Source organism: Lepidothrix coronata, unplaced genomic scaffold, assembly GCF_001604755.1.
Source record: "Lepidothrix coronata isolate B3197 unplaced genomic scaffold, Lepidothrix_coronata-1.0 Scaffold110, whole genome shotgun sequence".
Taxonomy (NCBI): Eukaryota; Metazoa; Chordata; class Aves; order Passeriformes; family Pipridae; genus Lepidothrix; species Lepidothrix coronata.
The window spans coordinates 2,214,267-2,235,529 of NW_016690290.1; the positions used below are offsets into that span (position 1 = coordinate 2,214,267).

The 21,263-nt window shown below is 57.5% G+C and overlaps 3 protein-coding genes across 3 annotated transcripts in view; 1 reads left to right on the forward strand and 2 right to left on the reverse strand.

Moving 5' to 3' along the window:
- Nucleotides 1–260: 260 nt before the first annotated feature.
- Nucleotides 261–7,455, forward strand: LOC108501954 (RNA-binding Raly-like protein). The gene is made up of 7 exons (XM_017824332.1): nt 261–347; nt 2,279–2,357; nt 4,611–4,661; nt 4,986–5,134; nt 5,449–5,562; nt 5,828–5,994; nt 6,377–7,455. The coding sequence occupies exons 1-7, from the start codon at nt 311–313 to the stop codon at nt 6,413–6,415; spliced, it is 636 nt and encodes a 211-aa protein (XP_017679821.1). The 5' UTR covers nt 261–310; the 3' UTR covers nt 6,416–7,455.
- Nucleotides 7,456–8,462: 1,007 nt separating this feature from the next.
- EXOSC6 (exosome component 6) lies at nt 8,463–9,317 on the reverse strand. The gene has a single exon (XM_017824168.1). It carries the CDS (start codon nt 9,297–9,299, stop codon nt 8,463–8,465), a length of 837 nt encoding a protein of 278 aa, XP_017679657.1. The 5' UTR covers nt 9,300–9,317.
- A 150-nt stretch (nt 9,318–9,467) lies between these two features.
- AARS (alanyl-tRNA synthetase) overlaps nt 9,468–21,263 on the reverse strand; it is a 15,805-nt gene continuing 4,009 nt past the window's right edge. Inside the window, exons 5-21 of the mRNA XM_017824198.1 lie at nt 20,584–20,775; nt 20,007–20,151; nt 18,948–19,093; nt 18,307–18,415; nt 18,062–18,212; nt 17,571–17,695; nt 16,822–16,966; nt 16,024–16,202; nt 15,416–15,529; nt 14,480–14,686; nt 13,668–13,852; nt 13,131–13,239; nt 12,346–12,459; nt 11,946–12,065; nt 11,349–11,435; nt 10,029–10,142; nt 9,468–9,734 (exon numbers count right to left, since the gene is read on the reverse strand). Of these exons, the coding sequence (XP_017679687.1) occupies nt 9,549–9,734; nt 10,029–10,142; nt 11,349–11,435; nt 11,946–12,065; nt 12,346–12,459; nt 13,131–13,239; nt 13,668–13,852; nt 14,480–14,686; nt 15,416–15,529; nt 16,024–16,202; nt 16,822–16,966; nt 17,571–17,695; nt 18,062–18,212; nt 18,307–18,415; nt 18,948–19,093; nt 20,007–20,151; nt 20,584–20,775 (2,428 nt within the window). The 3' untranslated portion in view covers nt 9,468–9,548. The remainder of the gene's footprint in view (nt 9,735–10,028; nt 10,143–11,348; nt 11,436–11,945; nt 12,066–12,345; nt 12,460–13,130; nt 13,240–13,667; nt 13,853–14,479; nt 14,687–15,415; nt 15,530–16,023; nt 16,203–16,821; nt 16,967–17,570; nt 17,696–18,061; nt 18,213–18,306; nt 18,416–18,947; nt 19,094–20,006; nt 20,152–20,583; nt 20,776–21,263) is intronic.

Sequence of the window (21,263 nt, forward strand, 5' to 3'; positions counted from 1 at the left end):
CGAGCTGGGCAAACCCGGACAGCCACCGAGCCGGCGACCGGGAGGGCAGGATCCGGCAGGTGCGAGGGGCGGGAGGTGGAAGGAGCCCGGGGAGGATGAGGGTGAGGATGGAGATCCCGGGGGCAGCGTGAGCGCGGTGCCCGCAGCGGTGCGGGCAGGGACAGGCAGTGGGGCTGCCACGGACCACCGTGCGGGGCGTGGTGTCCCCCCGCGCCGCGGTGGTGCGGCCCGGCCCCCCCGCCCGGCGGTGGTAGCGCCCGGTGGCAGCGCTCGGTCCGGTGCGGGGCCGGTGCGGGGCCGGTGCGGGGCCATGACGCTCTTCGGCAGCGGGGACGCGGGCTGGAGATGTGAGTACCGGCCGGATCGGGCCATCATCCTCCCCCCGGGTATCCCTCCCGCGGGATCGGCCCTCATCCCGCACCCTTCCCCCGGGAGATGCTCCGGCACCGGGATGCTCGCCCGGCACTGGCAGCCCTGCCCGAGGCGGGGGTGTCCCCCTGCAGCCTTCTAGTGCCCCTAACGCCACCGCCCCGGGTGGGGCCGCCTCCCAGGTGCCCTCCACAGCGGTACCAGTCCCTCCCCAGGGCTGGGATGGCCTCCCGATACCGGGATGCCTGGTTCTCCCCATGCCATGACCCCCGGGAAAGGATGAACTCCCAGTACTGGGATGCCCCCATGCCGTTACCCCTCGCTACCGTTACCTCCAGGACAGGAATATATCATCACAGTACTGGGATGCCCCCGTGCAATTCCCTCCTATCTCAGGGATGTCCTTTTAGTACTGGGATTACCTCTAGGTCAGGGATGTCCTCCCGGTGCTGGAATGCTCCCCCATACATTATTCCCCCATACCATTACTCCCCAAGGACAGGGATGCTCTCTCAGAACCCTTCCATTACACGGAGGGGAGCCCAGACACAGGCCAATGACCCTGGGTGATGGAGCCCTGCTGGCTCTGTCCCCTGCCCCAGCAGGACAGTCCCCTCAGTACAGGTGGCCTGTGACAGGGTCCCTGGCTGGGGTGCTGAGGTCTCTGTCCTGCTGGCAGGGAGTGGAGTGAGTGCCTCTGCTGGGCGGGTGTGATGGGCTGGAGAGAGGGATGTCAACAGCGGGCTCTGGCCCTGAGCAGTCCCTGGGAATCTGGCTGCACCCATGAAAAATTGGTGCCAGCATTACCTGGCATGCACAGAGCACTTTCCCCAGCTCACCCTGAGATCAGAGCCAGCCCACAGACTTCAACACACAAGGTGGCAGCCTGGAAAGCAAAGTGCCAGTTTCCTTCCACTTGGATCTTTCTCAGAAACCCTCTTCCCTGTAGGGATGGAGGAAACTTCCTCTGGCAGATGCTGGGCTGGAGGGACCTATGGCCAGTGTCCACGCTTTTGGGGAGGTCTAAACCTCTCTGCTGGGACAGTGTGTTCCCAGAGCTCTCAGGAAGCTTCAGCTTGGTGTGCCCTGGTGCAATGGCATCCACAATGTCACCTGTGGGACAGCTGGTCACACTTACTGTGTCTGAGGGGAAGTACACAAGAGGGACCCCTCAACATCTCACCCACCACCTCCTACCCCAGAGGCCAGAGAGGGTTTGGAGTCCCCCAAAATCACAAAATTAAATCTATGGAGATTTAAACCACAGCATTGGTGCCTCTCAAATGTATACACAGAAAGGAGACTCAAGCTGGCTTTTATGTGGATGTTGGCTGTGAAATCCTCACAAAGGGGTGAAGGGCACTGCTGGGGAGCTGTGATGAGACATCGCTGAGCTGCATGTCCGGAGGCATCTCCACCCCACACCTCAGCATCGCATGTGTCTCAGCAGCCTTTGAGAGGGCAGAGCAGCAGGATGTGGGGCTTCCTCCATCCCTGGCATGGTGTCCCGCTGTCCCAGACCTCCCCAAAATACAGCCCATCCACCCAGCAGGAATGATAGCAGAGGTGGATTCACCGCTGCGGTGGGAAACGTCTCTGAGGAATAATTACCCTCATCATCAGAGGTGCTTTCTGCCACCCTAATTGGAGCTTGCCCAGCTTTGGCTCCTTGGGACAGGGCACCCATGGGAAGGGATAACTTGACCCGCTCCATGTCCTGGCACAACCTTGGGCTGCTCCTGTCCTTCACAAAAGCTTAAATCCAGACAGCTGCCAGCCTCCTGCTTGTCCTGCAGATTTTCTGAGGTGGGACATCTCCAGCCGGGACAGGAGTGTGGCTGGGACCAAAGGAAGCTGGTGCTAGAGACGTGTCTATGTGGGTTCATTCTCCTCCTCTCTCTCCCCACAGATCTGGACATGGCCAGGGAGCCCAAGCCGAGCCGGGCCAGGCTGGGCCAGAAGCGGCAGCACAGCAGCAGCCTGTACCAGTGAGTGCCTGTGTGTGGGGTGGGGGCTGCACGGGGGGCTGGGCACTGTCCCACACCCGGCTGTTCTTCCTCCCCTGCTCTCCATCACTCACACCTCTGACTGTTCCAGCTGGGAGGTGTAAGTCTGTGGGATGTCCCTGCCCCATCCCGACAGGGCTCTTGGCCACACAGGTGCTGGCTGGAGTCCTCGCTGGGCCCCTCCTGGTGTGTGTCACCAGTGGGGTGTGGGGACCTGTCCTCCCCACCCAAAGGCAGTCAGAGAAGCCCTGTGGTCTCCACGCCTGTTACAGATGTTGTCCTCCTTCAGTAATGGCTTCAAACTGACAGAGGGCAGGTTTAGGTTGGACATAAGAAAGAAATTCTTCCTGCTGGTGAGGCCCTGGCACAGGCTGCCCAGAGAAGCTGTGGCTGCCCCATCCCTGGAAGTGCATAAGACCAGGTTGGATGGGGCTTCCCGGTCTAGTGGAAGGTGTCCCTGCCCATTGCAGAGGGGTTTGGAGTGAGATGAGCTTTAAGGACCCTTCCAACCCAAACCATTCCAGGATTCTACAATTCTGTGTCTATATCCATTGCAATTGTGGCTTTTAAATGCTGTTCCTCAGGGACAGACACCCCTGCAGGGACACACGGGGGTGGTGATGGCCCTGAGGATGGTGGTAGGAGATGGTGATGGTGATGGCACTGATGGTGGCAGAAGAGCAGGTCCCCATCCCTGCACACTTTTGTCTCCCCATCTCGGTGGACGTGTGGTGAGGAGGGGATTGGAGCCGGGCTCCTCTGTCTCATAAGAGCTTTTTTGCAAACGCCCTGATTGAACTAATTGCTCTGCCTGTTGCCATGGAGCTGAAGGGAGGCAGCACTGGAGGGCCGGGACTGCTTGGCCCCCTTGGGCGCTGGAGCGTGGCAGCCACTGCCTTTGCTCTTCCCAGGGGATTCTCTGAGCAAAGAGCTGAGCCAGGAAACCCCTTGCTGTGTCCCTAGCTGGGTGCTAGACCCCAAGACCGGGTATCCTGCAGTGCTACCAGTTCTCCCACGGCACAGGGTGTCCTGTGGCATCCCCAAACCTTTCAGTGTGGGCTCCATGCAGTAGCAGCAGCCACTGGAGCAGGCACCTTCCCTGTGCCCCGTGTGTGGGTTGGGACACCTCTCTGTCTGCCCATTCCCTGTTTTCCCAGGACAGGTTGTGACCTTCCCCCCCGGGTGACAGGCAGGAGTTGGGGATGAAAAGGACACACCATCCCTGTCACAGCAACAGAAACTTGAAAGGCAGCAAGTCTGGACCAAAAGCTCCCGAAATAGACCCCAAGGATTCAACCCCACATGCAAAGCACAGGAGCAGGCAGGTCACCAGGGCTGCCAGCTTGCCTTTACCAGGAGGGCTGATGCTTGTGGGCTCTGCCTTGTGCAGAGGATTCCTGAAGAAGGTAGGGTGGAAGCAGGACAGGAGGTGCCTCTGCCCCATGACAGGCTCCAAGCTGCCCTCTGGGCTGGGTGAGCCTGGCCCAGGCTTGGTGCCCCAGGCAGGGCAGCCCAGGTTGCCTGTGAGCCCCTCAGCAGACCTCCCTGAGCCCCAGCATTGATCCCACAGTGACAAGCTCATCTGCAGCCAGATCTGGAGCCCTGGGGGACTTTGAACTGGTCCCCCCATTCCTGACAGCAGGAAGGCTCCCTGCTCCCAGTGATGCCTGGAGCGTGGCTTTGTCTCTACTTGGGTTAGGTTTAATTCTGTGCTCCCTGACTCCGCAAGAACTGAAGTAGCAAAATGAGCTTCAGCATCTTTCCTCCTCCTTCTCCTCTTCCTCCTCCTCCTCCCGCCACTCCCCACTCCTGGTCCATGGCATATGATTTATTATGGACATGTCACTGCCCGCACTGGAGGGGATCCGCTGACAGATCGGTTCTTAGTTTGGAGCCGAGTGAGCTGACAGCACACCTGGAGCCAGGGACTGTGGAGTTTAACACCAGGGCACTCTAAATGCAGCTTCCTGAGGACAGACCCTGCTGATGCTGCCCTGGAGGCTCTCACCATCCCTCCAACACCCTTGTTTGCCTTGAGAAAGATCCCTGCCAGGGCACAGCCACCTCCCAGGGCATGCTGCAGCCCAGGCAGCTTGTGTGGGATCCTCCGGAATGCCTCCTGTTATGGGAGGTTGGAGGCTGGGTGGGTGTCTCTGCCCTCCTGTGCCCAGCAGTGACTGCTCCATGGTGATCCACAGAGCAGGTGACATGTTCTCCTCTCTCCCCCTCCTGCAGCAGTAACTGTGACCTGGACTACGACCTCTACAGGGATGACTTCCCGTACCGGTGAGCGCAGCATCCCAGGAGCGGGATGAGCATGTGTGGGTTTGGTGTGTGATCGTGGAAAAGCAGGGTTTCCCTGGGCATATGTCCCCCTGCCTCCAAGAGAGGCTCAGTGGTGTTTCCCCACTTTGAGGAGCCGCAGCTTCCACAGGCTGGGGGCCTGGGGAGGGGGCACAAGGGGCAGGGGCACCATGTGGGCAGGGCAGTGCCCACACTGTGGGTCCTTTCACCACACAGGGACCCAAAGAGATGCTCTCTTGGCTGGAAAGGGGTACTGCTGCCCCTCTAAGGTTGTGCTCGTGCCGCTGTGCTCTTGTGCCCTTGCAGGGTCTATGAGTACCAGAAGATCCCCCCCCTCATTAACCGCATCCCGGTCAAGACCAGACGGACTCACCTGGGAGCAGGAGGCAAGAGCAGCCTGAGTCCCCAGCCCGGGACAAGGAGCAGCACCAGCTCCACGGCAGGACGGACAAAGTGTAAGTGTGACAGGGCTGGGAGAAAGAAGAGGCTCAGCCCTCACGTCTCAGTGTGTGCTGACCCTGCTGCTGTGAGTCCCCAGCTCCAGCAGATGCAGCCTGGGCTGCACTGGGCTGGTGACTGTCCCCTAGGCCCATTCCTGTTCCCCAAGGATATCTGGTGGGGAGTATATTTCATAGAGGAAGATGTTTTGTGAAGGAGAATGTTCCAGAAGGGGGAATGCTCCAGAGAGTGGGATGCTTCAGAGGTGGCTGCCCAGGATGGCATGTCCTCCTTGCTCTGGGTGGGCTCCTCACAACTCTTCTCCCTGCAGTGCGAGCCGAAGAGCTGCACTCCATCAAGGGGGAGCTGAGCCAGATCAAGGCACAGGTGGACAGTCTGCTGGAGAGCCTGGACCGCATGGACCAGAGGAGAGAGCGTCTCACAGGTGAGGGGACGGCCCAGACCCTCCAATACTGGGGTGTCTGTGCTGGGCAACCTGAGGGCACATGTGAGCCTGGACTCTGAGCTGGCTGTAAGGGTCCCTCCCTGTGTGCCCAGGACATCCAGAGCTGGTTGGCAGGTTCCTTACCTCCTTCTTCTTCCCTGGGCTGCCAAGTAAAAACCCAGCCCTTTGGCACAAGGGAACACAGCGAGAACAGGGCTGATGTTTGCACAGGTACCCCAAATTTCTGCTGCCTCTGGCTTTGCAGGGTCCAAGGAGAGTGAGAAGAAGAGGGCAGAGCCAGGGACAGAGTCACCCTCCCCAGCAGGAGAGGGGTCCCGGGAGTCGCGGGGGAAGGAGGGGACGGGAGCTGATGGGCACAGTGACCTGCGCAACATCGACAGCGCCGAGGAGAGCACAGACACGGAGGAGACGGTAAGAGGAGGGCCAGATCCTCTGCTGGGCTCTCTGCTTCCCTAAAATCCACACCTGCTTGCTGGTGAGGGATGCCTGGAGTAGATGAGGTGCTCCACCAGGGTTCCCCAAGCCATTCCAGCTGGGTGCCAGGGCTAAAACCGCCAGTGCCCCTGGGACAGGCCCGAGCACCCCGCAGCAAACCCCTGGGTGTGAATCAAGGCTGCACTAAGGCTGCAAAAAACCCCTCGGAGCAGAAATACCTTTTATCAAAGTTGCTGCTCCCTCACCCACATCCCCCAGCTGGATGTGGGATCCCAAGGATCCCTGTGCCAGGCAGGGCACTGGGTTTGATCCTGCTGCCAGCACGGAGGACAGCCATGCCGTGTGTTTCTCCTCACAGGTGAAAACCCACATGTCGGATCCCGAGGGGAGCCAGTAGCCGGACTGGGATGCTGTGGCCTTCCCGTGTGGCCAGTCCTTCCCAGCTTGTGTTCATTATTTCTTTTGAGGCTTCCAGCCAGGCACAACGCGAGGTGCCTGCTCCTGGCACGGCCATCCCCGGCCACCGGCAGCCCCGTGTCCCACCCCGGCAGCTGCCGGCCGGCTGGGGCGAGAGAAGTTTTTGTGTTCCAATGTGCTCGTTTTCTTTTTCCTCCTGTTTTCAGACCTAGGGATAAGCAGAGGTGGCCGGGGGAGGGAGGGGAGGAGCAGAAACAAAAGAAAAAGGACCATGTCCCAAAGGAGCAACCCAAATCCCATCTGCCTTGCTGGCAGCACCTCCTCACCCACAGGGTGCTGTGGGGCACAGAGAGAGCAGCCCAGGGCTCCCACCCCCATGGCACAGGTCACATCTCAACCGTCAGACCCTGCTGGGAATTGGTGCAGCAGGCACAGGTACAGCCCGTGGCAGCTTTCTGACCCACCATAGGAAGGAGGAACCACCCTAACCCATCTCCAGGAGGTTTTCGCGGGATTTTGGGATGGTGCCAAGCCTAGCTCTGATGCGAGCTGTGTGACCAGCAGTGGGGCAATGCCAGCCCAATCGCTCCCATTCACCCCTACTCCCAAATGTATTTTCCTTACTGGTTTTCCACGGGCTGTTCTTGTCCAGGCATCGTGTTTGCAGTCAGTAGGGCTCCTGTGAGGAGGGCCCCTCACCTGCACCCGAGGAGTCCTGGTCCCCCCGTGCTCCCCAGCATCACATTTCGGTTCCGTGTCCCTCATTTCTTGGTTGTCCTTCTCTCACTGGTAGGAACTCGTTCTGTATTTCTAATTTGCTCTGGTAAAAAGAGTGTATTGTGCTGGAAAGAAAAATAATTTGTATTTATTTTCTCTGGTTATTTAACTCTGGTGCAGTTTGTAACTGTCTGAAGTGCTCATTTAATTTTTGTACCTAATTCTGTGTGCTGCCGGACACAGTCCCTGGCTTTCTTGGATGCTGCCTTTCCTGCAGCTCTGCTCTGTTTCCCAGTGGAAAATACCCAGAATATTCCCTACCAGCCCACCACGGTGCAGCTGGGCAGACAGGACTGGATGCTCTGCTCCATCCCCAGGAACAACCAGATCCCAAGGCAGCACCCAGGTCTACCTGCACCCCTCAAGGAAGGACAGAGGGAATAGAGGGGGGGTGACCCCAATCATGGAAGGGAGGGACTAGCCCTTAGCTAGCAGAGGCCCCAGCAGAGCCGTGCAGGCAGAAGACTCACCAGAAAATAAATGATTTATTACTATGAAAAAAAGCCAACAAAACACAACTCTGCTGCCCTGAAGCACTGCCTGGGCAGGAGGCCCAAGGGATGTGCAGTCCATGCCACGGTGTGGTTCCTGCCCAGAGGTGACTGAACCCTGCCTGCACAGATGGTTGTTGTGGGGAGCTCGGTGTGAGGGTCTCAGCCTGGTGCAGGGGCCACCCCATGGTGAGACGTGGGGTCCCGCAGTGCCAGCAGCTGCTTGAAGGGAGGTCTCAGGCAGGCTCTGGCTGCTGAGACAGTATGGAGGCTGTTTCTGGGGGGCTCCAGCAGCACGCCAGGCTGTTTGGGCCCTGTGGTGCCAGTTAGGAATGTTCTGCCGCACAGCAACTCCTCAGATACGCTTTTGGAGGCTCTCCAGTGGTGTGGGGGGTGTAGACTCCAGTGTCCTTCGCCAGAGTTCTTGGGCCTTCAGCTGTGTGAGAGCAGGGGGTCTCCAGCAGCACAAGGGCTGGCTTGCAGGGTCTCCAGCAGCACGAGGCATGGAACAGGCTGGGTCCGGGGTCTCTGGCAGCATGAGGTGTAGAACAAGCTGGGTCCGTGGTGGTCCCCAGTAGTTGTAATTAACCTTAAACTTAATAAACTTCTAATGTTCTGAAAGCAAACTTATTTCAATCCCCAACAGCGAGGCGCGGATCAGGCAGGCTCCAGGGGTCTCCGGCAGCTCCGAAGGCAGCTTGGACGGGCTCTGGGAGACGATCCCATCCCCAGACCAGGGCACCCGAGTCTCGCGGGCGCTCAGGCCACAGAGGCAGCGGCGGCGGCGGCGGCGGCAGCGGCGGCATCGCGGCGCTGGGCGGCCCGCAGGAGGCTCTGCCGCAGCACCGGGTACTGCCGGTGGCAGCCGTCGAGGCCGAGCCGCAGGGCCTGCGCCCAGTCCTCGGGGGGGCCGCCCTGGCCGCCGCCCAGCACGGCCGACACCTGGTTGAGGGCGGGCAGCAGGGCGAGCGTGAGGCGGGCGGCGGCGCGGCGCTCCTCGGGCTCCGCGGGCTGCAGCATCCAGGCGGCGGCTGTGGCGGCGGGCGGGCGGCAGAGCGCGCAGCCCACGGCCAGGTCGTACATCTCCACGCCGGCGTCCGCCAGCGCCAGGGCGGCGGCGCTGACGGCGGCGGCCAGGGCCGAGCCGCCGTCCTGCAGCAGCAGCGCGCTGACGGCCAGGCGGGCCCGCGGGTACCGGCCCAGCCGCACCGCCGGCTCCAGCGCCTCCCGCAGCGCCGCCGCCGCCTCCCGCTCTGCCTCCCGCTCCGCCAGCCCGCCCGGCCGGCCCCGCGCCCCGCGGCCCGCGAAGGGCGCCCGGCGGAACTCGCACAGCAGCCGGCCCGGCCCGGGCTCGGCCGCCTCCCGCGGGCCCCAGGCGGCGCAGAGCACCTTGGTGCCGCTGCCCAGCTCCACGTAGGCCGAGCCCTGAGCCTGGCTCAGCAGCCCGGCCCGCGCGAACAGCGGCCGCAGGGAGCAGGGGTCCCGCGGCGCGGCCCCCGCGCCCTCCTCGTCCTCATCCTCGGCCGCGAGCGCTGCCCACAGAGAGGGCGGCTGCGACTCCTCCGGGCCGCACAGGCGGCGGTGATCCAGCGGCATGGTCGGCGGGACGGCGGCAGCGGGCGGGGACAGGGAGGAAGCGGGGACGGGCAGGAGGAGGGGACGGGCAGGAGGAGGGGACAGGCACAGGCTGTGACAGGCAGGAGGAGGATCCCATCTCATCCCCTCCCCTCCTATCTTGCTCCCCCAGTAGAGCAGGGCCGCAGCGAGCAGGGCAGGGAACCTTTATTGACAGGAAATCCGCGCAGGGGAAACAGTAGGAAAAGGGGGCCAGGGACCACCCCTCAGTCAGTTCTTCAGCTCCCCCAGCCGGAGCCTAGCAAAGTCCGTGGCCAGTTTCAAGGCTTCCTGCAGGCAGCCCACGTTCTTGCCTGTTGCCTGTGCAGAGATGTCCTTCCCACCACCTTTGCCGTCCATCAAGCCAGACACCTCCTGCACCCACTGGCTGGCCTTCAGGCCCTTATTTGCAGTCTCCTGGGCAAGAAAAGGGAGAAAAAAAAATCACTGATCAGCACTGAGGGACAAACAGCTGTCTCCCTGACCCATGCCTACCACCATGTTACGTTCTGACTCTTCTTCCCCATTTGCACAGCACAACCTTTTTCCCACACTTCTGTACACTGATGATACACCAAAGCATGAGGGTTGTGGCTCTGGCCAAAACCAAATCAATCCCGGCTGTGGAGTGTTGGATAGTTCCTGCCTGGAAGCTGCATCTCCCCCCAGGAAGGTTCAGGGAGAGTCAGATACAGAGTGTCTCAGCATTACCTGGGGTACCTGACACAGGCAGGTGATCCTGCCAGCTTCATTATCCACAGCAAAAAGCATGGCAGCAGTCTGGGGAGAGTTAGTCTTGAAGAGCTTCAGAGATTCATTCAGGGCCTGTAAGAGAAGAAAATTATTGCAGCACATCTTCCCTGCACTCACACCCAGCTCACCTCCAGCCCCCATGGCACCCACAGAGACCTCAGGGATCCGGACTTGCATTAAACCAGCCAGCAGCACCCTGCTGTGCTCCTCCTCCCCAGCACAAGCCATATGCACATCCCTTGCAGTGTAGAAGCCTTGGCAGGTGACACAAGCCCTGTCTGTGTCCCCTGAGGCAGGAAGGAGAAATCGCCTTTATTTCTTCACCTTCAGTTATCCAGAAAAAGGCAGAATTTGCCCCAGAGTGAACCTTAGCCTGAGTTACTGGCTGGAGGGAAAAAAGCTCCCCCCAGCAGGAGGGAGCAGTTGTTCCAAAGCGACTCAGGAGAACTCAAAAACAGCATGAAGAGGCTGCAAGGGTTAACAGACACAGCAGGCACACAGGAAGAACCAGGGAGATTGCCATGTATCCTGCTATTCCCAAGGAGAGCATCATCCCTTGTTCACAAGGACAGCATGATGCAGCACAGAGCTCCAGGAGCAGGTCCTCTGGCAAGCAAAGCAGCGCTGCTCTGGGTGGATTGGGAACACGCAGCCCCCCGGGCTGCCAGCACTGCCATCCCCTGGGATGCACCCTTCTGCCAGGGAGAACACTGAGATGGCACCCACTGCGAGCGTGGGTGTCATGGTGACAGGGAGGGCCACAGAGAGCGAGCAGGATCAGCTCCAAGACTCCCGGAGTGGAAATTTAAACAGGGCATTAAAACCAGAGCGCTCCAACCCCAGGCACGATCAGTCCCTGCTGCCTGGCACTTGCTGGGCTCAGCACTGTGGCACAGTGCACAAAAGGGAGCCGTTATTCCAACAGATATCGCTTGGAAAGAAACTTGTGTGTGGAGGAGGGAAGGAGCAGATTCAGGCCTGGCTGTGGAAGAACCTGAACCCAGCTGTGGCTGACAGTGCCCAAGAGCTGGGGGGCAGCTCTCTGCCCGGCCCCGTCCACACAGCCAGCCCAGGACAACGCTCCTGGAGCTGATCTTCAGGGGCCACAAACATCATGACTTCCACTGCCCCAGCAGTCCCTCCTCCTCCTCAGGGACAGCAGGTGTGAAGAAGGACAGCTCTGTAGCACTGCACTGCCTCCCCGAGGGAGCAGAGACCACCCAGCTGCTCCTCAAGGCAGAAGGAAGGTTGCTGAGGAGAAACCAGGCCTTCCCATACCTTTGCTGAGGCTCCATTTTCCATTTCCATAATGACCCATGGCTGATTAGGGTGACTCTCAATGACTTGCTTGGTCTTCTCTAGCACCTGAGGACAACAGTGGTCAGAAAACAAACACTAGAGCACCCACAATGTGTATGGACACAAGAACCACACAGGTAGAGCTTCCCCAGCAGGTACGGAGGCCCCCAAGGTGCCCAAACACACCCATAATAGCCCAGCCTGGAGCAGCCTCACACTGTGGAGCCAGGAGTAAAATATTTTGGCAGGTGGGTGTGTGGCCTGCAAGGCAGCAGCAATGTTATGTGTTAAATCCTCCTCCAGAAAACTCCAGTGGGATCCAGGAGAAGAAGCCTGCACCCGGGGCACCAGTAGGGTAGGAGCACCCCTACTTCCAAGACACATGCCATGCTTCAACGCAGGGAGCAGGCACGGAGGTAGCTGTGCTCTGGGAGGGAGCAGGAGAGTCTGGAAGACTGAACAGTGTGAGGGGTGTCCCCACAGCTCAGCTCCCTTCCACAATGGACACAAGCAGAGCTCCCAAGGGAGTGCCCTGCAGCCCTCCCACACTATCCTTTATTCCAGCCCAGGGCTCACCCGTTTCTGGATGTCGGCTTTACTTGCACGGTCCAGGTCATCCATAACTTTCTTCAGCGCTTTAACAGCCTCTCTCAGCTCATCTTTCTGCCACTGTGGGATAACAGCAGTGGCCAGAGTCTGCAAAAGAGCAGGTGGAGAGGGTTAAAGGTACCAGCGACCACAACCAGAAGATGCTGCACCTCATGAACCTCAGTGCCTCAACTGGCAGAGCCCAGTAAGCCCCGCTCCTCTCCCAGTGCCAACAACCCAGTCAGGACGTGCCAGCTACAGCACCCATGGGATGCAGGGCTGTCAGATAGGAGCAGGAAGGTGAATATGGGCTTCATTAATGCAACCCAGTGCTGGCAATCAAGGTCTCATTCACTCTGGGAAGGCAGAGCACTGCTACCATCCTCACCTCACCGAGATCTGCGATCTCCTTCTGCACATCCTTGTTGGGAGCTGTCTGGACCTTCACCTTGGCCTCCAGGGCTGACAGCAGTTTCCTGAGGCTGTCGACTTTCCTGAGGGCCTAGCAGAAAACAATCCAGGTTAAATCAGGCTGGGAGAAGGCTGGGCTCTTGACCACCCCAGGGTAAGAAGGGAATGCCCCAGCATGGAGCTTAGTAACTCCTCCAGAAGACAGAGAGCCAAAGCAACAAGCACTTGACTAGAACAAGGGTATGATGCTGGCAGACAGGCCCCATGACTCTTTCTTTGCCAGAAGCAAAAGAAAGATCCTCAAAAACAGAAACCATCTCCCCCATGAACCCCTTTCTCCCACTCTAGGAAGCACCAGCCCAAGCTAGCCCAGGATCTGCTAGCCCAGCAGCAGAGGACTGTGTTCTCAGACTTCACCACTCTCCTGCCAGCCTTGACAGCTGCTGAGAGCTCTACATCTGCAGCCCATTCTGCTAAGCAACCTGAGCTATTCCCAGAGCCCCTCTGCCCCCCAACACAACACTGAGAAGCCGGGACTTCTCCCCTTCTCTTTCCAACTGTAGCACAGCCGGGGCCTCCAGCCCAGCCTCTGCCAACAGCAGCACCCTTTTCCCTGAGTCCCTGCTATTCCCAAGGAGAGCATCATCCCTTGTTCATTCTCCCTCATGCTGATAGGGATATTGTACAAATTCAAACAAAAGGAACTCTGGCATAGGGTTAATACGTGGAATTTCACAGAGGATCTCTCCTGCCTCCCCTTACCTTCCGAGCTTCAGCCCCGGTGACTGCAACTATCCTCCGAATGCCTTTAGCAATGGCTTCTTCTGAAACAATCACAAAGGGGCCAGCGTGGCTGGAGTTCTGCAAGTGCCTTTGGAAAGAACCCAGACAGACCCACAAGAGACAGTTAGCAATCTACCTCTCATCTCAGCAGGAATCGGCACAGAAACAAGACAACCACTCTGCCAGGGAGATGCAGCAAGTGTGGGGACAGGCAGAAAACCCAACCAAGCTGCTAAAAGCAAAAGAGCAAGGAAAGGGTGGCAAGGGCTGTGCTCCCAGCACTGCCAGAGACCCTGTGTGGGGGCAGGGAAATACAGGCAGTTCCCTGCTTGCAAAGTCTTGATTTTAAACACGGATTGCCTGAGGAGTGGGAATGCAAAGGTACATCACCACCAACTCCAGCTCTGCCCTGGCTGTGCCCTGCATGTACCCACAGCACTCCCAGCAGAGACCGGGCTCCACAGGAACTCCTTTTCAGCCACCCCTGCTGCCTTCCCTGCCTCTCCAGATACTCACGTGCCTCCACAGAACTCAACTGAGGTGATGGAGCCCCCAGGACCAGAGGGGTCAGCCAGCAGCTCCTCCACAGGGATGCCAATCGAGACCACACGGACAGGATCGGGGTAGGTCTCGTCGAAAACTGCCCGCAGTCCTTGGATAGCTTTGGCTGCTGCGAGAGGACAGTCCTTGGCATACACAGTCTGCAGAGGACAGGAAAGGGATGTGGGTAAGAGCAGGTCCTATCAGCTCTGACTGAGGACTCACATTCCCTGGGAACTATGACTTTCTCTGAAAGATGCTAAAAGTGAAGCCTTGTGCCTCACCCAAGCTGGGGTTTGCTGAGCTGCAAGAATTCCAAAGGTATTGGCAGATGTCCCATGTTCAAAACTCCCAGTACCACCTGTTCAGACTCCCTGTGTGCTACTGTATGTGCAAACGGTTCCAAACACAGACTCCTGAGCAGAGCACAGGATTCTCCAGGGTCTGCTCTGACACAGGCCTGGCACCAGACAGAGCAACTCTCTCGCCCTTGGTGACACATCACTGGCTTGTCTGAGTGTATGTAAATCCAGCCAGGCCTGCAAAACTTCTCTGCCAAACTTCCTGACTTGTAGCTAATGTGAGACACTACAGCGGGCATGGGAACACGCCAACCCTAGAGAGGGCCTGGGACCAATGAACAGAGCAACCCACATGGCGTTTTCCTGCTCAAAACCCTCTGAGGTGATGCCAATCTGTGCACAGAAGACTCCTGCATGCCAAACCCCCAGCATCCCAGATCATCCAAAAGCTGGACTCCAGGTGTACAACCTGTCAGCCGCACCCACCTTTGACTCCTCGATCATCTGGTTGGCAATCCCTTCGACTTTCTTCACTTCCTGGGTGGACAAGGCTCCCTTGGCTGTGAAGTCGAAGCGCAGCCTGTCCGGTGCCACCAGGGAGCCCCTCTGGTCGGCCTCGCCCAGCACGGAGCGCAGGGCGAAGTTGAGGATGTGGGTGGCCGTGTGGTTGCTCATGACCGGCCTGCGCCTGGCCTGAGGGAGGAAGCCTCTGTTAGACGGAGCCCTGCACTGCAGAGCCACGATGGCCTCCAGCAGGTGAAGGGGAGGCTGCTGCTCTCCAACAGAACCCTAAACTAGCTCAGGAGACCAGAAACAACCGATCACACTTGCTGCCCTGGAGCTTCAGCTAAGGGAGCAGGGTGTTCCCCACCAAATTTGTGCATGGTTTCCTGTCTGGAGGGAGGACAAGGACAGACCAGGTCACAGACACTGATCTGCTCCTCAGCAGGGAAAAGCACTGCGAGAGGAAGCCTCCCCTCTTCCTCCAAAGATGATGCCTCTATAGAGAAGGGAAACACATTTTGCAGACTAGGCTCAACCCAGGACTCACTCAGCAGGCTGAGCCCACAGGAGCCATGTCTGGAGTGGGGCAGGCAGCCCAGGCTCCCTCCTGCTGTCCCCATGCAGTGGGGCACCATACAAGTTCTACCTTCCAGTCATGACCCAAAACATGTTTCTGCTGCTGATCAGGAAACCCAGAGAGTGTGGCCCTGAGCCAGCTGGGCATTATCTGCCTCCTGGTAGGAGAAAGCCAGGTGCCAAGCAGGAGAGGCCTGGAGTCAGCCAGGCATTGCTTGATCATGTGCTGCAGGGAGGGCAGGCCTCAAACATCAGGCCCCCAGAGCGGTACTGATGAAAAGGAAGGAGACAAAATCCAGGCAAAAGAGATGAGCCCACATGTTACACCATGTTTTAACTCACCTCATCAATAGACAGGTGGACCTGATCTCCCACTTTCAAGCTCCCATACAGAGTTCCTATGTGGAGCACGTAGCCTCCTCGGACCTGAACATTCTTCACAGTGAATTCTGTTTTCTGTATAAAGAGGGAAATGCCCCATGTAAGCAGAGCAAGAGGCCAAGGGGAGACAAACCATCTATCCAGAGGTCTGAGCTGCAACTGGAAAGGTCCCAGTTGAGTGTGAGAGAGGGCGTGTGCTGGAGAAAGACAAGTGTCCCCAGGCACAGCACACAGCAAAGCAGAGAAGTGAATGAAGGTGGGGCACAGCTGAGGGGCAGAGAAAGAGCTCCCCACCTCAGCTCCCCATCATGGCTTGAGAGCACTGCCCTTGGGCAATCCCAGCACCACCACCACAGGCAACAGCAGCAGAGTCTCCACTTCCCCGAGAAGCAAGGGGAACAAAACTCCAGCACATCCGTGCCGTGCTGCACCCCCCGAAAGGAAACCCGTGCAATGCCTGACACCTGACGCGGATGGGAAATTGCTGGAGCTTGCTTGGCCCCTTCTCCCCCCCTGCCCAGGCCCCGGGGTCAGACTGAATCTCACAAAAGGCTCTCAGGCCCACTCACATCCTCCCTGCTGTCGTCATCCTTGACCATGTAGCCCTGGTCATAGATCTGCCCACCCTGCTCGGCGTAGAAGCAGGTCCGGTCCAGCACTATCCCACACTCCTGGCCAGTGGACACCTCCTCCACAAACTTCTTCTCCCTGCGGATGGCTTTCACTGTGGCCACGAGGCTCCCGAAATCTGTCACCAGGATGACAGGCAGTGTCAGTAAAATAGGAAAACCTTGTAGACACCACATGGGAGTGGAACTTCATAGCAACATCTCCCAGCTATTGCAGGAGATCATGGCAGCTACCACATTTGCAGAGGGTAAGGAGAAAGGAGTAAGGCAGCAGTTAGCTGGGAATTCCATTCAGTGCCCTCCAAGGCAGGGGCTGTCGCTGCCTTCCATGCCTATGCAGTAAAAGTCAGCAGCACACATGGTTGTGAGCCTGCAGCCTCCTCAGTCTCCACCAAATCAAAGAATTAGCAGGAAGAGCCACAGCAAATGAGCCAAGAGCCCTCTAACAGGCCAAGCAGAAACTGCAGTCTCCTGCAGCAGTGGCAAAGCAGCAGCTGAGAAACACCAACACAGGAGTGTGGAGACACAAAGCTGCAGGGAACAAGAATCCCCTTAACTTGGCAAAAATGGGCCTCCCAGTCTGTCCTTCCCTTTCCCTGCTTTGTAACAAGCAGGCCTGCACACCTTTCCACTCCCACCTCCATGTCCCAGGACAGGTGAGCCCAGAGGGGATCTCTTTGAGGTACATGCCAGGGAAGGTTTAGCAGCAGCAGATGATTCTGAGAAGGTTTTTCATACCATAGGTGCCGCTGGGATCTGAAGCATAGCTGTATTTTGGCGAGTCATCGGTCACCTCCAGCCCTCGGGCCCTTAGCTCTTCAATGGCATAGATGTCCAGCATGAGGAGGTCCTCCCCTCCAGCTCCCTTGCCCTGGGATTTGAGCTGCCAATGACAAGCACTAATGTTTGAGAAAACCCACCTCAGCTTCAGCCAACGCACACCAGCCTAGCTGCACATCTCACTCACATCCCTGAGAGCTCTTTGGTTTAGACCTCTGCCCTGGGAAGCTGTGTGCCAGCAGCTGGAGTGCTCCTGTCTTTTCTGGCTTCGTAACGTAGTTCCAGCATGCAGACCAAGTGAGCCTGAGCCCAGCAAGGGCAAGGCAAGTACCCAGCTGGTCAATGCCACTCCCTGCTGCTGCAGCAAAGGTGCTGTGAGAGGCACTCAAGCTGAAGACCTGCCTGGACACTGCTCCTCAGACAGGGAGTAACTTCCAGCAGTTAAGTGCTCCGAGCACTCCACTATCTCTGTCTGAAGGCTGAGCTCAAGACCCCACGCTCTGCTAATGAGAAAAACCAACCCCAGCTGTACAGAAAAGACATGTCCCACAATAACTGCTGTTGTCCTGGTGTTTCCCAAGGGACACTGGGGCACATGGGGTGTGAGCAGACTCAGTAAGAAAGGAGCAAGTCGTGACTGCAAACTGCATGGAAGGGAAACCTCCCTGTCCACTCACAGCCCAGCTTCCCCCGGAGCTGCTACCTACCTGTGCATTTTTCCGCTCTTCCTCAAAGCCCTCCATGTCCACAACAAGGCCCTTCTCCTCTGCAATCAGCCCAGTGAGATCCGCAGGAAAACCGTAGGTGTCATAGAGCAGCCAGGCAGTGTCACCTGCAGAGAGAGGGCAGAGCAGTCAGCTCTCATGTTCCACAATACACTGCTCCCTTCCCTGCTCTCCCACTGGCTCTGTCCCACCCAACTGGCTCTGCATTACGGCACGATAGCAAACAGATCTGGAGAATGTGAACATCCAGAAGGCTCCTCCCTGATAGCACAGGGATCTGGGCAGCTTTGAAACCTGAGCAAGTGAACACAGGCCAGAGGAGAGATGTGTGGCTCAGCTCTGAGAGATGTCTTTTGACTCCAACTCTGTCCCACACCTTCCACCACCTCTAAGTTCCCAGCCCAGCGGAGCCCTGATGTGATCCCAAAAAATGAATGCCTTTTGCTGCATCCAGACAGAAGTCACAGCCTTACCAGGGATGATTTTACTGTCCCCCAGGCTCTGGATCTTCCTGTCCAGGATGCGACGCCCTCTGCTCAGTGTTTTCAGGAACTGATCCTCTTCTTCATTGATAATGTCCTTTACCATATCTGGGTCTTTCTTCAGCTCAGGAAAGGCATCTCCCTGCAGACCCAAGAGGATGAGCCTTTCAGCATGGAGATCCACACACCCCAGCAGAGGAAGTCTTCAGCAGATACAGTGGAGCAGGAGAACTTACCAGTGACTGCACCACCACATCAACCAGAGTAGCAAAGAAACCCTTGGGGGCATTGAGCTTCTCGTGGGAGTAGCGCACGGCCCGCCGGAGAATCCGCCTCAGCACATACCTAGGGAACAGCAGAGCCCCCCATGCAAATGTTACACCTCTGAGTTGTTCTCGGGGGCTCCACCAGCATCCACCTACTGGCACCCTCTCCCAGGACCAAGAGCACAGGGTTCTTCTCCCACAGCAGTTGCTCACAGCAGCAGCAAGGCACAGGTGAGGTGCCAGGCCCCAGCTCTCTGATCCAGACTCACTGTGTGCTTGCTGTGAGTCCAGTGGCACCTGCAGCACAGCCCCCCAGCCCAAACTTCCTTGCTTTTTAACAGCAACACTGCACCAAGCAGGGTTTTGTGCCTGTCTGCCCACAGTGATCCTTTCCAGGGGCTGGCACAGCAGCACTGTGCACAAGAACCCTCAGACCTTTGTGTTGTGGCCTTTTGGGCGGACCTTACTACAGGGATTCAAGCATGAAATATCCTGAGCAAACACTCTGCTATCCACTGCTTTAATGCCAGAGACACAGGAGATCCCAGAGCCCTCAGGGAAGCTGTGCTGAACAGAAAGGGAGTGGTAGCACTGCAGCAGCTCCTTCTTACCCTCTGCCAGTGTTGTCAGGCCTGCCCCCGTCCGAGAGGGCCAGGGTGATGGTCCGTGCGTGGTCGGCCAGCACGCGGTAGGCCATGTCTATTCCGTCGGCATCCTCGGCCCCCACCTGCCCCTGGTACGGCCTGGCACCTGTGCCCTGAGCAGAGAGGGGAAGGCAGTGAGCAAAGGGGGATGATTACAGACAGTGGGGGCCAGCACCATGGCAGAATAACAGGGAAGAACCCCAGAAGCCAAGCCCACCCCACCGCCGGCAGCCACAGAGGAGGAACACTCCTCTGGAAAGAGGTGTCTCAGTGAAGCCAGGGAAGGTGGGAAGCTGTGGGCTCTGCATGGCATTACAACCTGAATTTCCATGGCCAAAGGCTCTTCACACCAGAAGGAAGAAAAGCCAATATGTCCCTACATTAAGACCTCGAGAGAGAAGGAAAAGGACAGAGTAGAGGGAAATCATGTGTTTTGCACACTGCAGCCTGGCATAACCTGCCCAGCCAAGAAACCTTTCAAATTCGTCACACAGGAGATGGTCCCAGCTTCCCTCTTTTGGGGTGTTTTTATCCACATCCAAGGGAAAGATACTGCTGTAACAGCATGGGTAAGGTGGTCTCCACATTGGACAGTGCAGCAACAGCACACTGGTTCTGTAAGTGGCTGTCACGGTTCATGGCAAAGGCTCCTGTCTCAGGGAATTTTCTACAGATCAGCGTGTTCCAGGTGGGAGACTGAAGGACAAACTGATTCTGGGTTAGCAGCACCACGTGCTCTCTACCACATGGCAAAAGGGACTGCAGAGCATCTCCCACCAGGAGAGGACCAAGGACTGTGCCATCAGGACAGTTCAGCTGGGAAAGCTGCACCACTCATCGTCCTGTATTTTCCCCTAGAGATATGTCCAAGGACAGCAATTACTGTGCATTCCTACCCTCAGCAAAGCACAAACTTGTGGGGCTCAGAGCAGCTGGGAAAGCAGAGACCACCCTCTTTGACCAGCCCCAAGCATCTCCCCAGGGATTCAGGGAATGGATACAGCTGGATCAGACCCCAGTTCCTACCTTTTGTATGGCTTCAAAGTAAGGAAGGAAAAGGTCAGTGTCATAGTTGGACATCTTGTTCTGCAGGACAGAGACCAGCCTCTCCAGACCCATCCCAGTATCAATACTTTTCTTAGGAAGGGGTTTCAGTGTCCCATCAGCTTCCCTGCCAAAGAAAGATTAGCTGTTATGGATGGGGGCTCTGCAGGGGGAACCCAGTCTCTCTCCTCATCCCCATGAAATTTGGTTCCATCAGATTTATGACACGGGCCCATAAAAGCCATACAAAGGACAACTGTGATAAAATATAATTAACAAGGCCATCAGTGACAACTCAGACCCAGAGCAGGATGGCACTAATTCCCTACTGAATTCCTGGCAGATAAACAGAGAAAATACTTCCAGTTTGTCCCCAAAAGCAGCATGACTGATCCCTTCTGTACAGGAGGGTCAGGGGACAGAGCATCACAACGTGCTCAGCTCCTGGACCACTAGGAATGGTGAGCAAGCCAGGGGCAGTTAGAAGAGCATGCAGCCCAAGCAGCCTCCCACATGGAGCTGGAGCAACCTGTCTCACCTGGAAGCAGGTCTGGCTCACCTGTTGAACTGTATGAACACCAGGTTCCAGATCTCCAGGACGTTGGGGTCATCCTGATTGACCAGGTGTGAAGCATCTCTGTCCCCAATCCGGTCGTAGTGGATCTCACTGCAAGGGCCACAGGGGCCTGTGTCTCCCATTTCCCAGAAGTTATCCTTCATATTGCCAGGCAGGATCCTGCCCTCAGCCAGCCTGTAACAAGAAACTTACTGAACAACAGAGACTAACAGCAAGGCAAGAATTCCCCAAACTAAGGGCTAGACCAGAGAAACCTCAGCTCACTAATTCCCTGGATGACACAACGAATTCTTAGAGCCTGAGCCTCAGGATCCCCGCTGAGGGGATCAAGTGAACACTGGCACCTGTCCCAGCTGGAGGCAGAGGCTTACACAACACCTCAGCGAGGCCACCAGCAAGGAGACAGGGACTGGATGGAGCATGTCACCTATGAGGAAAGGCTGAGAGAACTGGGATTGTTCAGCCTGAAAAGAAGGCTCTGGGATCACCTTGTTGAAACCTTTCAGTACCTAAAGGGGAACTCAAGAAATCTGGAGAGGAACTCCAGCTTTAGAAGGGCATGTAGTGAAAGGAAAAGGGCTTTAAACTGAGAGAGGACACGTTTAGATTACACATTGGTAAGAAATTCTTCCCTGTGAGGGTGGTGAGGCCCTGGCACAGGT